This window comes from Centrocercus urophasianus, unplaced genomic scaffold (genome assembly GCF_019232065.1).
Source record: "Centrocercus urophasianus isolate 14NV4802_14NV808 unplaced genomic scaffold, USGS_Curo_1.0 seq_3, whole genome shotgun sequence".
Classification (NCBI taxonomy): Eukaryota; Metazoa; Chordata; class Aves; order Galliformes; family Phasianidae; genus Centrocercus; species Centrocercus urophasianus.
In genome coordinates, this window is record NW_024884866.1 from 2,656,840 (window position 1) to 2,674,281 (window position 17,442).

The 17,442-nt window shown below is 41.3% G+C and overlaps 1 protein-coding gene across 4 annotated transcripts in view; it reads left to right on the top strand.

Moving 5' to 3' along the window:
* Positions 1-17,184, top strand: part of NR3C2 (nuclear receptor subfamily 3 group C member 2) — a 199,957-nt gene extending 182,773 nt beyond the window's left edge. For all 4 annotated transcript variants that reach the window (XM_042828344.1, XM_042828345.1, XM_042828346.1 and 1 more), the window contains 3 exons: positions 782-912; positions 4,738-4,895; positions 13,514-17,184. In XM_042828344.1, the coding sequence (XP_042684278.1) occupies positions 782-912; positions 4,738-4,895; positions 13,514-13,669 (445 nt within the window). In that variant the 3' untranslated portion in view covers positions 13,670-17,184. The remainder of the gene's footprint in view (positions 1-781; positions 913-4,737; positions 4,896-13,513) is intronic.
* Positions 17,185-17,442: the final 258 nt, after the last annotated feature.

Sequence of the window (17,442 nt, forward strand, 5' to 3'; positions counted from 1 at the left end):
AAAAATCTGTATTAACGAACAATCTTATAATGCACTCCTTCACTGTGGGCTATCTCAGATGATTATTTTGGGAAAATCATACACAATTTTTAATACACTTTAGAGTTTGAACATGAAACCACAGCAATAATTTTGTCTAATAGTTCCCACTAGGAGGTCCAGTGTTGCACATTAACAAGATCTTCAGTGGCTGGAAAATCATTTTCCCTCGTTCTTCCTACGTGTCCTTAAAGCTAGACCTTGTGTATTTTCGGGAAAAGGTTCGGAGATTTGGAAATGGAGATTACTTGGGAAAGATTGTGTGAGTGCAGATACCCAATGTACTGTCTGTCCCCATTGATTTTTGACTTCAAACTCCTCAGTGCACGTGAAGGCAGTGACATGGAAGTCAAACATTGTGCTATGCTTTTTGTTAAAGCACTTTCTCACTCTCCAGACCTGCCAGCTGTGTCTTTGCAGGGCTGCATTATTTGGGATGATGAGAGTCACGATGTTAGCTGCCATGGTAGAGCTGAATAAACACAGATGATTCAGACACCTTTTAGCCGCACGTGGTGGCTTTTCTGCCAGTGGAGAGCAGGGAGAGAAGGCTGGGGCTGGTAGAATCCCGGCCACATCCCCAGCTCCCTCACCCGACCTGAGCTTGGCAACTGCAGTTTGTCTCACTGACCTCCATGCTTGATTTCCAGGTTGTGTCTCACTTTCCTACTGCTCAGACTGCCTTGTACCCTTTGTGTCCTCATGTGTTTATCCTCTGGTGTTTTTTTTTTTCTCACTCCAGGGAACGGATGCGCCAGTCGGCAATGTTTGAACTGTGCCAGGGGATGCATCAGATCAGTCTGCAGTTCGTTCGCTTGCAGCTCAGCTTTGAGGAGTACACCATCATGAAAGTTCTGCTGCTGCTGAGTACAGGTAAGTTAAATTCATGGGGACGTGGAAAAAATTCTAAATTGCAAATAGGTGCAGTGATTTGAATTGGTAAAACAAAAGAGCCCAACTATTTCCAGTGGACCTGAAAAGCCTGTTTGTATGTTACAGGATTTTTTAGTAGGTCTCGCTTTCCATTACCATGGGAGTTGTCTTGATACTTCAGAGTAAGTGGTAGGGCAAGGGGCTTTGGTCCCTCTCTCAGTTTAGTAACGACTGGAGTCAGTCAGGCATGCCAAGAAAATGCAACTACTGCATTGTCTTGCACTCTGGGGATTTGAGATAAACCCTGACTTGATGCTCAAAGGCAGTGGTTTGGGTGACTTAACAGTACCTCCAAGATCAAAAGATATACCGCACTGAGCACGATAAGCCCTTTTGCAGTACTCTGAAAGTTTAATAATTGACATTGCAAGCTTTATTTTTCTCTCATGTCATCTTAGTGGTTCTTTTAAGATAGGAAACCTCGGTGTTCATTATAGCACTACGTACTAATTAGCAGATCAGTTGATATTCCTCTGCTAAAAGTTCTGAAAATTTTCCAGTCCCGGTACAATTGTATAAATACAGAGGCAGTTTGTAGTTTCCCATCAATCTTGATGAAAAAGCCAAATACCTGTAAACAAACTTTCCTGTGTATGTTCATGCTCTTTTTTGTGAGATTCACTCGGTGACCTCTCAATGAGATAATGAATCAGTCTGATTAATGAGCACTTGTGATGTCACTTCAGTGAACTCACCAGACAGGAATTCCCTGGCAGAAAGGGGTTGGATGTGGCCCTGTCTGGGGAGAGAAGGAGCAGGAGATCCAAGGGGCTGCTCCTTGCTTTCAGTTGCTAGCAGCAGGAGGCCTGCCCCAGGGAGTGCTGTCAGGAGCTGGTTAGGACTCCCAGGAGTTTGCTGAATCCCCGGCAGTGGCACAGGCACGGTTGCTGCAGGCAAAGTAAGGTGCCTACAAAGGGATTTGCAGCATCCAGTTAAGGCCATTGGCAGCCCCTCCAGGTGCAGTGGTGAGACGGACACTTTCACGCTGTCTGCGGTGCCTTTCCTTCTGACCTCACCACCCCGCCCAGCCGGTAGCACATTAACATGCTTGCCTATGATAGAAAACATGAAGCTGCAGTTCTCATCCCTGCTGGAAGGGATTTGGATCTGCTAACAGAAACTTCCCATGGCTGTAAGTTTTTGGGCTTGGCTGTCTCGCTTCCTCCTTCCCTCCTACTGAAGCCGTCCAGCTCTCAGGAGTGGGGCAGTGCCTGCATGAGAGAGACAGGGTCTGGCCTCCAGCTCCGCTGAGGAGTTGAGGGGATGCTCTGCTGGGGAAAGTGGGACCGTGAGGACCTGACAGTCTTTCAGGAAGCAGCTAGTAGCATTTATGTGCTTCGAGGACTTAGCTCTCAGACTGTTCTTGAGAGCATGTCTAGATTGGCAAGGTGGTCCTCCTACATTTCATAAAGGGAGAATATTTAGAAAAAGAGCGTAAAGACATTCTAAAAATATAGCATCCTTTCTTTAAGATAGGTATTTTTAGTATTATGTGGGTATTATATCTCTGCTAGGTGAGATCAGCCTCACCAGTTAACTCCAGCTAGCTGGGTCCCTTTGAAATGCACACCATGGTCACTAGAACACCTACTAAAAATAATGTGTTTTGGGAGAATCAAGATACTTACGTTGAGAGAAAGAGAGAAGAAGAAAATGGAAATGAAGACAGTGATAAAACTCAGAAGGTGTCATTGGAAGAGCAGCAAACTTAGTTTCCAGTGATTGTACCTTGATACAACATTATGGCAGAAAACACCAGGTTCATTTTCATTTAAGTTCTTTATTGAACCCTGTAATGAGCGGAGTGCAAGTTATTTTGAAACTTTCATGATGACCACATCAAGGAAGTTTCACTCCATTTACATGTGGAAGAAACCACACATTACAACTCAATTGTTTTTTTGCTTTCCACAGACCATAGATTTTGGGAACTTGCCAAAAGCATTGCTGCATGTAATAAGTAGAATCAGAAACACTGGGCAAACCTCCAGAATTTCATGTTTTGCTTCAGTTCTTTTTATTTGTGGTCTCTCTTTCTGTCTTAATAATCTGGCTGGGCTGACGGTATAATAATTTTCAGACAGAACACTAAAATACATACTAGTACACAAAAAGAATGTGACTTAAGCAGAGCTTAGGAAGACAGAACTGGGGTAAAGGAACTATAAAGCCTGTGCATTTTGCACAGGGGCCACAGTATGCTCTAATGGCTTTACTCATCTTGACTGATGTCTCTATATTCGCTTGGCTTTAACAGAATTGGCACATCTGTTTCAGACAGTTTATTTTTCCTGTCAGCTGAGTGATGGAAATATTTGGCATCTACAATTTAAAATTTAAACAGAAAAGAGCAGTATTTACCAAGTGGTAGGCAAATTGGAGCTCTTACCTCCTAGTCTGCTTCCCAAGATTCCTCCTCGTGCCCCCTTGGAGCACTTGGTGGTCCCAAGTTCTTGCTGCTCGCATGGTGGCAGAACTCCTCCTTGTTTTCCATTACGAAATTGCTCTGGTTGATACAGGTGATAGAAGATAACAAGTGCTTTTTCTTAAGGCCCTGAGCACTTTGGGTGGTTGTTATGTGCTTATTATGTGATTACACTGAGATAGAAGACAGTTTACAGGATTTCAAAGATAAGGGGATGGATGAACAAGACAATCTCTGTCAAGATGTTAAATCAGAATGAGCTAAATTGGAAGATCACCCTTTTTCTTTTTTAATAAGTAACTTCACATTCAGCTTACTGACATAGCTTTCCAACTTGCTTAGAAAATAAGCTCAATCCAGTACAGTGTAGTATTTTGTTTTTCTTCTGTAGACTAACGTCTAGAGTATAGAAATATCTGACGGTTAAGCGATAGTCAATCAATCCAGGTATTAAAACATGAAAACATTTTGTGTGATGTTGTTAATAACCTCTTCAGGAGTTTCCCGGAGACCTGATCAATAAGTAATTCCTGTTCCTTTGCAGAGCCCACTAGAGTGCAGAAGTACTTACAGCCTGTAAAGAAACGTTGTATTTGCTTTTGTAATTAGCATTGCTGAAGTCCAGCTGCAGCAGAACATGTCAAAACTCTACTTGTAGCCCATTTGTGAAATGATTCCTTTGGCAGATGACAACTTTGATAGGACAGTAGAAACGCTTTCATTAAAGGCTGCAACTGTGCTTTGGTCAAACTCTGGTCAGGGTGCCTATTTGGGAAAGAGTCTTGTTACACATGGAATAAAGACCCTCTGTTGTAGGTGTTATGCAGATGCTCACTATCGTTCAAAGAAATGTTAGATGTTACTTGATGCCACTTTTTAGCATTTCTGCACATCACAGCTGTAATTCTATATGTCTTCCCCTCCTCTCTGAAGTGTGGGAAATCATTCAAGAATGATAAATCACATCTTCAGATTCTAAAGAAGTATTCATGATACATCTGCCTTTCTTGGTGTGTGTGTGTGTGTGTGTGGTTGGGTTTGTATTAAAAACAGTTTCAGCACGAGGGTAGTATGTGTCGTATTTGTGAGATGTTATTTTGTCCTCTGCCTCAGCCATGTGGTCCGCACTCATGGATCTGGAGAGGAAGAGAGGCCGCTTGAATCACTTGAAAATCTGTGTGCTGATTGATTCTATAGCAGTGTCTGTAAAATTGTGGATGTTACTTAATAGTTTTAATTCTTTCATCCATTGACTAAAAAGTGTAACTTTTTAAGTATGCACAGCAGAAGAATTAAGCAATGCAGTTAATATTAATGTAAGACTGTCTTTTTAATGACAGTTCCCAAGGATGGTCTCAAAAGCCAAGCTGCATTTGAAGAAATGAGGGCAAATTACATTAAAGAACTAAAGAAGATGGTAACTAAATGTCCAAGTAACTCTGGGCAAAGCTGGCAGAGATTCTACCAACTGACTAAACTTCTTGACTCCATGCATGATGTAAGTATAACTCCTCAAGGAGTGCAGACAAGTTGAGTAAAACTCTCTCTGTTAAGGTAAACTTGTAGTTTTTAATTGTGCTAATTCACAGGGAGAAAAAAAATCACAGCACATTCTTAAAGAAATGTCTGGGAAAAGTTGTTAATAGACAAATTCAAGGTCAGTTGCCAAGTAAAATGTGAGAGCACAAGTCATTAAGGGCTGGGTTCTGCTGCCTTCTCCTTTTCTAAATGGTGGTGTGTTCTCCAGTGGTTCCTTTAAGTTCAGAGGCTCTTCAACTGCAAAAATGATGTTAGCTGTGGTCCTCGGTTAGCTGCAGTGCACATACACCATGCAGGACCTATGCTGATAAATGAGTTGATTTTCTGATCTTTTACAGGTGTTTTTTTTTGGGTGTGTTTTTTTTTTTTTTTTTTTTTTTTTTTTTTTAATATTGTTGACTTTTTAAGACTTTGGAACCAATTTGGTTATTTGAAGCTTTAACTGGGTTTTTTCAAGTATAAAATTCGCTGTGTTGTTAGGTTGTTCTTTTTGTTCTCTTTCACTCCAGTGCTGGGTGTTTGTTTTGCGTGCTTCAAGGGCGAGATGTCATGGATGACAGTAGGAAAGTAAAAGTTTAGTCCCAAAATGCCCAGGCTGTGGGTGCCTCAACTCCTTACAACTCGGAAGGGTTGTGGTGAGTGCCTGGTGCACAGGAGCAGCTCATGATTTCAGAGCAGGTGTCTGTAACATTGGGCTGGGAATAAATAAGCTGGTTCTGGCTGATGGAGTGGTAAGCGCAGCAGTTTTGGCCCTCTGAGCAGCAGTAGGGCTGTACCCGTACGCCCTCTGTAGCAGAATCCCAAGGCAGGGATACAGCTCCATGGGCAAACTCATAGCCCTCACTGCTGATCGCAGCTCTCACATTCCACGCTCTCTTTCAGGTGGGAACCCCTGTGAGGATACAGGTGGACCCGCCATGATGCTCTCCGCAGCCTGGGGGTTTCAGGGCACTGGGTCTTGCTGGGCTGGCACCCCTTCTCTCTGAAGCTGTCATGGTTAGCAAATGAGTGAGGGCTCCTGAGGTCAAAGAGTGAGTTTAGCCAGGTTTGGGTGCTATGGAGGCGTCATCCCAGAGGCAGGGCTGGAACCCTGTAACACTCAGGGATGACATCCCAGTAACAACTGGTAAACGAAAAGAAAAACTGTCCTATTTCACCCCAGGCAGGCAGGAAGGTAAACGTGCTGCACAAAGAAACTATAACTCTTGCTTTCAGAGCCTGAATTTAAATGTACTTCTTTGTACTTGATTTAAATTTCAGTTCTGTAGAGACAGTACAGTACAGTGCACTTCAGGTCAAATCTGTATAAGAGCCCGAGGTCTGTTTACAGAATGTACATATGGAATTATTTTTCAAATATTGTTCTGTTGTTCATTAAAACATTGAAAATCTTAGTGGGAGGCAGGGAGAGTATTATTAATACTGCAGTAACAGCTCATTCTTTGGAGATCAGGTTTCACTTGCTGCGTGCCAGCAAAGGAAGTTGTAGTGTTTTAGTGGAAAAAAAGGGGGTGGGTGATAAAATCATTCGCAAGATGTTCACTTCTGAACCTCAGGACAGCTCACGAACCCCTGTGTTTAGATGGTTTTCTGATCCTTTGGAGAACCAACGCTATCTTGGTGTTTAAGTGGATGTGTTTGCATGGTTCGACTGGCTGGGTAGCAGGATCACACTTGCTAGGAATGCCACAGTATCCTACAAACATTTTCCAAAACACAGCACTAACCACTGGAAGCTGAGCTAACCAGAGGAGGAGCTCCCTCAGACTGCTCTTATGTTTTATTTCATTTTTAATGAAGCTGTTTTTATGTCACTTTTCATTTAATAGAGCCATTTATTACAAAAGGACTTCGTAAAGAAAGTTATATTGCCGGCATTCCCTCCACAAAGACCACTTGTACAGCACTTCCTTTCAGAGGTGTTATCTGAGGTTTTCAGCAAAGACACTTCACTTATTTTTCTGCTTTAAAATGGATTATTTTTGGTTTTCAGTTTTTGAAACCCATCGGAACAAATGCAGGACAGTGATAATATTAATGAGATGTGAGAGCTGCTCCTCTACCCCCACACTCAGGTAGTGCAGGATTTCTCCGCTCTATCCACGGAAATGCAAGTTTTCTGCTCAGTTCTTTCCTTGTGAGGAACACTTTTTCAGTTGCCACCTGTGTATTTTTAACTTACTCCATTATAATTTTAGAGGATCAGAATATATTTGGTGCTGAGCAGTCTAACTGGAGCTGAAGTTCCCTGTTTTGTATGCTGCCGTAGCTACAGCAATGGCATTTACAGCACAAGCCCAAAGGGATTTGTGTACAGTTGATGATTATTCAGTCCCTGTGCTGCCTCCAGCTTTTGCATGAGAGCAGAGCAGCTTCTCGCCATTGTGGAGTTCGCTTTACCTGAGCATGGCAGCCAGGAATAAAGGAATACTGCTGCTTTGCACCTTCATGCTTCCTTTTATCGACCTGATTTTTAAATAGGCTTTTTGAGGGCTACATGAAATAAATCGTGTGGGAATATCAGGTTACAGGCTGCTTGGCTTATATAACGTGAGGTAAAAAAAAAAGAAAACCACAGAAACCAATATGCTTTTACATCACTGTGTGTTGTAAATCATTCAGCCACAGTGAACAACATATGTGCAGGTAAGGAAGTGCCGAGATGGGGAAAAAGGAGAATTTTCAAGAAGGCCAGGTAGGCGCTGAAATATTTGGAAAAATCAGCAACTTTACTTAACAGTCCATAAAGCCTCTGAGCACCAAAGCAAAACCCAGAAAGCTGAGATGGAAATCCACCCTTAGCAGACAAGGCAAACACGGGTCCGTGCCCATGCGTCACCGTGCGCTGCAGCAGCGCTCTATGTCTGCGTGGTGCTGCATGGAAGTGGTGGCTGCAGCAGCAGCAGCAGCAGGTGCTTGGAGGCTGTGTCAGCACAGTCACGTGGTGCGCCCCTCCTCTGCCTCAGTGAGACAGTGGAGGTGAGCTGGTTGCCATGTCTTTGCGTGGCAGCATGGGTAGCTTCTAGGAGCAATTCTGGGAAGCAATATGATCTACAGATTTCCCTTGGTATAGGGACAGTATTTTTTCTCTCAAGTCTAGCCTGCTTTCCTTGTCTTACGACAGCATTACGTGCTGAGAGCCACCACATCACAGGGACAGCCCATGTGTGCCCGGGAGGGAAATGGTTCAGCCTCATGCCCAGAGATGGGCCTGGGCATGTCAGTGACAGGTACACGTGGTGCCCGGTCATAGGTGAACAGCACTGTGTGATCGGCGAACGGCACACGGGAACATTAGAAACAGATGTACTGCACATGGTATCAAAAGCTTCATTTGGAGCCTCCTCAGCATCTCCTGTTGGCTTTGGCAGGAAGTGCTGTATCTCGTATGGCAAGCCTCATTTCATATACAGAGCTTAGGGTATGGTTAGGCGCTTTGCACAACAAAAGCTGAGTTTGGTTTCAATCTGGCTGATACTAAACAGATTTTGAGTTAAGAGGGCTTTTGTTTTGATGCCATGACATTAAACCCTAATGTGAACCTTCCCCTTGTCTTGGCAAGGCAGTGCGCTGCTCTGTCATTTGCTTGTTGATATTTTCTGCCAAACAAAAATAAATTCTTTAAGGCTCATGCTGCTGAATAATTAATTTTTTATGGTTCCTGAAGGGAATACTTTATAGCTGAGGTGGATCTTTCCGTAGGCTGAGAGAGCCAGGATTACACTCGCTGAAAAAGCTGACAGTGGGAAGAAGGCACAACTCCTCCAGGGGCAGATCTGCAAGGCACACTGCAGTGGATGCAAATGTTCTTCTGCACTCGATTCTACAAATGCAGAGCAGCAGATGGGCCCCTCAGCTGTTGCCAGCACCTCTGGGTGCACTCACTGCTGATCTTGATGCGCCAAGGCTGTATCCCACTGCTGATGAGCTGTGTAGTCCCAGCGCCTGAATTCTGTGGGGAGGCGTTTCTGTGTGCACTGAGAGGCAATATTAACCCCTCAACCCTCTGCAGCCACTGCAGAAACTACAGCCATGTGCATGTTGTAGTAGTGAATGCGTGTCTGTGAAGTGAGAAGGGAGATCCCAGCTCCCTGACGCAGACAGTGGGCTGCTTTAAATCTCATCTTGCTCCCTTTGTGGTTGGGCATCCTCTGTTACAAGGTGTTTGTTGGAGGACAGCAGAGCTCTCCATTCCCAACAGAACAAGGCAGGCCTTGCCCAATGCTTACCCTGGCCAAGGGCTGAGGATGCTTCATTAGTGTGTGCCTCTGAGTTTGCATGCATCCTCTGAGTGTACAGAGTTCAGCTCAGGTTCCTCTGTGGCATGTCCAGCTGTCAAGATCTAGGCTACCTGCAGTGCTGTGGTTTCTGTGTGCATATGTTTATGGAAGGAGGAGTGGAATGAGCGCAGTTCCTAAGTGAGATAAATGCACCTGTCCAGGCAGAACTAGGTTCCCTATCTACTCTGGTTAGATACTTCTTGTGCCTAATCCATACGCTTTTTATCTGTCTTTCACTCCATGCTGCCATGAGGTAAATGCACAGCATGGCTGGATTCAGAAGCTTCTTTCCTTGCCTCTTTTCCCCTGTGTTCTGTGGGAAATGTTAGTCTTTCAATTTACAGTCCCAGATTTCATAGGGAAGGAACAGAGCATCCAGGAGATAGCCACTGAGGCCACACGAACCTCTGAGAAAGTGCCTGAGCCATCCTGGAGTGCTGTGTTCAGCTGCTGAAGCCTCAGGGGAATCGCTGAGTTGCATCCCAGGAATTTCATAGAACTGGAAGCAAAAGGGGCTACGGTTGTAATGGAATAGCTGAGACTTGGTTGGCAATTGTTTTTCTTGGTGGTTCTGAGGCAGAGTATGCACTGCATGTAAGGGAGCTGCCTCCTGCCAACGCACACCGCTCCAGCTCCGTAAGAAACAGGCAGAGACTCATTCCTTTAAGTTAAAAAAGAAAGTTTTTGGACTGTCATTGTGGAGTGAGAATGCTGAGGTTTTGTCGGTGATAGCTGCAACAGTAACAAAATGTTACTTGGTGTTGCATTGTTACCCTACTGGTAAGGAGGCTTCGTTACAGACTTGCTTCTGACAGGGCAGTGTCCGTGGACTTCCACACCACGCACACAGATCGTGGAAGATTCCCACGTGAGATAACCAGCTTGGCACAGGAGCATGCAGCCCTGCACGAGAGAGACTGCCCCAGGCACTTCTGGCAGCACCAGGCATGCTGTGAGTGCCAAACTGAAAGCGATGCTTTTTGCTGTCAAAAAAATGATCAGTGCTCAGAGGTCATGGTAAATGTATTAGCTTCAGAAACTTCATTAAGAGATTTCATTTTTCTAATTATGAAGAGCAGAATGGGTGGAAAAAGTCCATTTAATGAAAACACCCACCCTAATAACAGAAAATGAAGTTTGATTATTCGTCCTCTTTCCCTGAGGCATTTAATACAGCATACAGATGTAAAGATTGATTAAGACAAAATCTGAGGACTACTAGGAGGGCTGTAGCCTTGAGAATGTTTAAATGCAGTTCTGCAGGCAGCGATGAGAAAAGGACGAGCAGTTAGGGACTGATGCAGTGAAGGGTTCTAGACCACAGGTCATCCCTGCCTGCAGAATTCTATCCAGCAGTCTGTTTGGTGAAGAAAAATCATGAGGCAAACATGGAGGTGTGTTATCTTTCTCATTTAGAGATCACTTGTAGCCTGTGGTGTATCAGACACTGTCACCACAAGGACAGAGCTTGCATCTTCAAAAAGAAAGCAAGCTTTTAATTTCCTTTCTGGAGAGGGAGTTTCTCTTCTAATGCAAAGGTCTAGCTAAATTACTTACCACTTATAAATCAAGTGAATTGGTGTGCCGTAATATCAGATGAATGCTGCTTGGGTTGCAGAAGCAGGCCTCATTTCAAAACTAACAGTGCCAATGGAGCCTGCATTTCTCATTCCTTTGAGCCAAGGCCGCTGGGCAGCATTTGAGCAGGAGTGAACCATGTGCAGAGAAGAGCACTGCTCACTGCTTAGTTCTCAGCCTTCCTTCTCCCTTCCGTCAGTTATTTCTGCAGCCTTTGCTAGCTGACCTTACCATATTGTTCTCATTTTAGAGCTTCTGATTCTCCTATGTCGTTTGTTAAATATATATATATATATATAAATGTATAAAAAATACTAGTACTAGGGCCCCAAAGAATGCAGCTTTTAAAGCTAGTTATCTAATGATAGTGCAGTGGTCCTTGTTACACATGTGCTACGTGCGCTTCAACTCTAAGCTCTGAATGCTGTTGCTGTATTACACTGACTGATTGTTGTTGAATATGTTGAAGTTGGTAACTTGGCTTAAGAAAGGAATAAGAGGGCCAAACATTTGAGAGGACTGACTTGGTACAGAACATATTAAGGCTCCAAAACCAAGTAGTTTTAGAGTTCTGGATGATATTTTTTCACTTGCTGGATAAACTTAACTTTTCTTCTCCCTTGGCATGAGTGGTGGCTCTCATGATGTGCTCTTATGACAGCAGCTGTGATCACCTCCTGTTTTTCCTACTGGACTGTTACCTCATTTATTGTATAGAACAGATTACGCTCTTTTCATGAATACTCATATTTTTCAGTTCCCCTTTATTCTACATGTCCACATGCTCATGTATACTTAATATGACTAACAGCTAGCTGTAAAGGCAGAATTAATAATTTTAGTATATTTTTTCTGGTTCACTGTGTTTGTCATTACTTTAAAAAAAATAGCAAAGCAATAATACTGTAAGATTGTCATAATGAGGCAGGAATTAGCTTAAATTTTGCAGCAGGTGAGCCACATGGTTGGTTGGGTGGCAAGGGCTGGCAGAGATGCCCCAACCCGCTCTTCTATTCAGCAGTGTGAGAGTACTTGTGTTCAGTGTCCAGGCAGGGCTTGGTTTGTAAGGGTTGGTTTGCTGAGGTGCTGCTGTTTGATGGCAGGGGCAATAGGATGGTGGCTGTGTGCCAAGAGCCAGCATAGTGATATATTTTCTGCGTATGGTGTAGGCAGGAACAATCTCCTCCTAATGGCCAAAGTTGAACTTTGGAACATCAGCATTTTTTCCTTGAAAACCAAATTCTGTCTACACTGCTTCTTTAGCATGCATCTGTTTTAATTAATTAGCATGACCTCACGACATGCCAGATGATCAGGAATGAACTAAGCAATGGCAAAAAGACACTCGTAGTGCTCAGCAGCAGCAAGTTACGTGTCTCAGTGATCCCAGCGTTTCCTCAATGTTCATAAACTGCTTGTATGTTTGCAAGAACAGCTGTGAAAATCCTGAAAATGTCTGGTATGGTATCGTGCTGCAGGAGGGCTGTCCAACATTGCCTGTATGAGGTTATTTTTCAGTCTTGCTAGAGTACACTTCTATTTCCTGCCTTTTTAACTGAACCTTACTGCAGAGTACAACTCTGTGTTGAGAACTGAAACAACAAACTTGTATTTGATAAAGGCACGAGGAGAAATGTATAAATCTTCTGTAAGGACAGAAGACACCAATGTTGAATGTGCGTAATTTTTGACTTTGTAGAACAGTCTGCAGTTTTGTGTGGAGACAGATAAAAAAGCTATAATTCATGCAGTGTGGTCCATTTCCTATAAGGTATATAGCAAAATGAAGCTCTGCAGCTGACAAATGAGAAGAACAGAACTTGAGACAAGGTAGAATCCAGACTAAATTTATCGGTGCTTTTAAGACATGCACTGTTTTTTTCTCTACAAATCAGAAAGCCGATGGTATCTGTATGCCGTTTAGGATTTTAACTTGCAGCTCTTTCTCAGATGGGAGAACTGTGGTAGGATTTCATCGATGAAAACTTTTGCCAGCTAAAGGATTGCTGCTGCTGAGCATAAGGTGTGCATGGGATCTGTGGTATATAGTCTGTCCTATATTGAGCAACTCAGTACTTGAGGTATCATATAAAGTTCCTTTTCTGGGAACTCCTGGGACTCCTTAGAAATTTTTATCTCATCTTTTACATTCTATACATCGTGCTTAGTGGGCTGTTAACAAAAATAGAGAACTTTATTTTTGAAAAGAACTAATAAATAGCTAAATAGTGCCTCTGGAAGCTTAATAAGAAGAAAACAAAAAGTGTGGCTGGTGTGTGCGTGTATCACAAAGGTATTGACACATGACTACAAATGTTTTATCCGCTCAACAGCTCCACATTCAGCTGGGATGTAAAGATACCATAGGTTATGGTTGATCTTTTCTCTGGCGGCAGAAGCCTTTACTTTCATGGATGTGTGGAGCACCAGCAGTTTTCATAGTGGCCAGTTAGCTCTTAGTGAAATGAAAAGTGTAATAATGTTGAAAAATGAGGTGGTAATGCGGTTTCCCTTCATTAGCTGATTTTTGAACAGTGAAGAAGCACTTTGAGATTTGAGAATTTTTGTTTGCCTGTCGCTTCGTTGCTTGCAAATGGGCTATCCAAGTCAGAGTAAGATACCATTTCCTTAGTAATAATCTCTCATTGTCAACAAGCTCTTGTTTGAATGCAAAATTCTCCACACTTTTTCCTAAAAAATGTTTCTTTCTGTGTTTCAGCTTGTTAGTGACTTGTTGGAATTCTGTTTCTACACCTTCCGAGAGTCTCAGGCACTGAAAGTAGAGTTTCCAGCCATGCTGGTGGAAATCATCAGTGACCAGCTACCAAAGGTGGAATCTGGGAATGCCAAGCCCCTGTACTTTCACAGGAAGTGATAGAAAATGTCTTAAACGGAAGAACTTTGCCTTAAGTTTCCCTGTGTTATTCCACACCCATGAAGGACCCAAGAAACCATATTTTAAACATGCTATTTACACTTGTTCTGCAGTCTCTGAATAGTCTAAAATCATATGAAGGGTTTGGGGAATGGAAAACAGTTGACTTGGATTTGGCAAGACCTAGATGTTTGGAAATTACCCCATAACCCTAAAACACTTAGAAAATGTTCCTGTTCCTCTGGATGAAAAGCCATATCTAGTCAATAACTCTTTGATTTTGATATTTTAACAGATGGAGTTTTAAATATGCCATGTAGTTTCTGGTATCGTTTGCTTGTTTTAAAAGGGTTCGAGAACTAATGAGAACTTTTTAAAGCTTACCCTTGGTTTGCACATAAAACGTAAAGTCAATATGGGGCATTAATATTCTTTTCTTGTAAAAAAAAAATAAAAACAAACAAAAACTCTATATATACACATATATACACACACAAAAAAAAAACAACCCTACTGTGTAAAGTAATAACAGAACATTTGGTGTGGAATACTCTGTTATCCCCACCTGTGGCATTTGTTATCCCATGTTATCCCGCCCTAGATGATATACACTGTGTTAAGTGTCCATTTACTATTTAATTAAGAAGGATAAGATGTGAAAACAAATGCCCTGGTATCAATTTATAGTATCTATTGTGCTGGCTTTACAAATAATTTTTTGCAGTCTTTTGCTGTACTGTACATTGCTGTATGTATAAATTGTGAAGGACCTGAAATAAGGTGTAAGGAACTTTTGTAAATGAGACAAACAAATCTTTAATGGTTAATAGGATGAATGGGAAAGTATTTTTGAAAGAACTCTATTTTGCTGGAGACTATTTAAGTACTATCTTTGTCTAAACAAACAAGGTAATTTTTTTGTAAAGTGAAATGTTCTGCATGCATAATGAACCGTTTACAGTGTATTTAAGAAAGGGAAAGCTGTGCCTTTTTTAGCATCATATCTAATTTACCATCCTATAGTATCTGTTGTAAATAACCACACTTAACCTTTTCAGTTGTATTTAAGCCTTTCTATTCTCCTCCATATTTTTCTCTCTTTTGTCTCGCTTGCAAGTGTACGTGATGAGCACATCTTGGAAATCCTGCTCCATGTTTCTGTAGGAAACGACACTTTTTTGTGTTTGCCACTTACGAAGGTTTCATTTAACAAGACAAATTACAGTCTCTCCAAAGCTTTTGCCAGCATAATGATAGCGTGAGTTCCTGCCCTCGACTCCCTTTGTCTCCCAGGAGAGGAGAGGCAGATAAGCCGTTGAATGATTTTGCTATTTTTAATTCATGTTTCTCAAATTGTGTTATTTTTTTTTTATTTGTTTTTTTTTTCCTTCGAATACTGGATACATGGAACATCTTTGAAGGTCAGATTATTATTGCAGATTGAGGAGAACGATTTCTGATTATGAGGAAGGGAACATGCAGATCACGACAGTAAGAACCAGCAAGACGGATGGCAAGGTACCGATATGGGCAGATTAGCAGAGTAGAATTTTTAGTGGTAAACTCAAAGCGCGTTTAATTTTGTATGAATTTTTGTAATAATCAGAACACACGGAAAAGAAAACTGTTGACGCTACAAGTTCAGCTCGGTCTGATTTTGTCTCAAAACATTTTCTCTAGAACGAGACTGTGAACAAAACCTTTTTGAGGTGATTTACACTATATTTCACAATTTGTAAACGAATACAAATTTTGGTGTAGAATAGAGGACAGATGAACTTTTCTGAGGCTCAACTGTTGCTACCATATGCTAATTTAAATAGAATAGTTTTTTCTGAGTCCTAATCTGTAGTGTTTTTTCTGGGTGACACTGATGTTTTTGAGCTATGATTTGTCCCTTGACCAGTCAGAATGTAGCATTTCTTTGAAACAGTGGTCCAATAGGAGTTACGTACCCTTTCTGATTCCAAATTTTGAGGTGTGCTTTGGTGCACTGAAGACAGTCAGTGCTACTTGTCTTTTTAAATGACACCTGCCTTATGCAATGGGTAACCTGTAAAGACTGTATTCAGAGAGGTTTTTTATATATAAATATATACATACATATATTATTTGCATTTTGGAAGTCTAATTCATAGGCAGATCTTTAAATACTGACCTGCACAGCAATATGAAAGCCAAACTTCCAGCGTGAGATACACAGCATGCAGACTGGTTGTTTACAGTAAAGAAACAGTCATACATCCATCTTTTCACCTTTTTTTTTTTTTTTTTTTAATTAATTTTTTGAGTCTAAAATAGACAATTTCAAAGCCAGGTTCTGGGTGAATACAGTCTGCAGCAGCTTTTTATATTAACAAAGTTACTGCCTCCTTTTCTGTCTCAGAGTAACTTTGCTTGATTAAAATAGCAAAGCCATATTCTACACTTCACTGTTAAATGCCTGTCCCAGTCCAAATTGTTGTCTGTTTGCTCCTATTTTTGTACCTTATTACTTTTAATCTTGGTTTGGTACAATTCATAATTCACAGAAACTTCATATAATTAAACACACTAAATTAGTTTTAAAGAGCAATTTATATCTTTATGCAAAAACGTATGTCTGTCTTTGCAAACAACTGTAAGCAGATTATAATAAATCCTTTACTTTAATCACCTGTTGTTTATGAAACCATTCATTGATTATTATTTTTTGCTAGAGCTCATTGAAATTGGATATAGATGTTGTAAGAGGCAGTATTCTCTTATCAAGGACACAAGCAGAATAGCCATCACTTTTTTTTCTTACCTAAACCTGCGTACAGCAGAAAACAAAACCTTTGGTTTTTAGCTACCACAAAGTTATGGTATTTTGAATTTGTTTAGAATGAAATAGGCATTTGTCTCCTGCAAAATACAAGACAAACGAAAACATCCTTTAAGAGTGGGCTTCTGTTCACTGAGCTAAATTATTTTGTTGTAAGAAAGGACGGGGATATACAGCAAGAGCATTGTATACCAGTTTAAAATGTAACATAGTGTCAATGTACTGCAGTGGGTATTTCAGGAATACTACGCGCCGTGCAACCGACAGGTTGCACAAAATAAAATAGACTAAAGTTTGCAGTAGCAAAATCTTATTAAAACGATACTTTACAATCAATAATGCAAAAAGCTAATTCACAGGGTGGTGTTTTTCACTGACTTGTTTAAGCATTTATGAGATTAAACAATTCTACAGTTAATGCACTTTTAATTGTTTATTAAAGATTTGACTTTCTTTTTTTAGAGCAATGTTTTCAGCTGGAGGTCAATGACTTGATAAGATAGACAGCAAGCAGTTCTGAGGCCAGGAAGCTCAGAGGAATGTTTAAGCACTCTTGGAGTTTAACTAGATTCCTGGATGGAAAAATACAAGCAGCCAGCAGTATGGTGTAAACAGTAACATCTATGCATAATGATGCATTTATAATTAGGGGTTTGCTTCTGTATGTTTAAAGCTTTTTAAATAAATAGAAAATATTGTTTGGTCTTTATGTTAATGTCTGCAAGTACCTATTTTTTTTTTATATACAAATTGTACAAATGTACATGAATTAAACTGGTTTGATTGCAAGTACTTCTTGCATTTTAATCTCAGATAGCTGCTGGTGCACTGATAACCTTAGAAAGAAGCTTCTGCGCATTTGGAAACAATATCCAATACCCCAGTAACTAACAGTGCAACCTAACATCTGTCTTCATCCACCTAGCGATTTGCGTTTATCTAGCTCTATTTCAGCCAGACAGTGGCT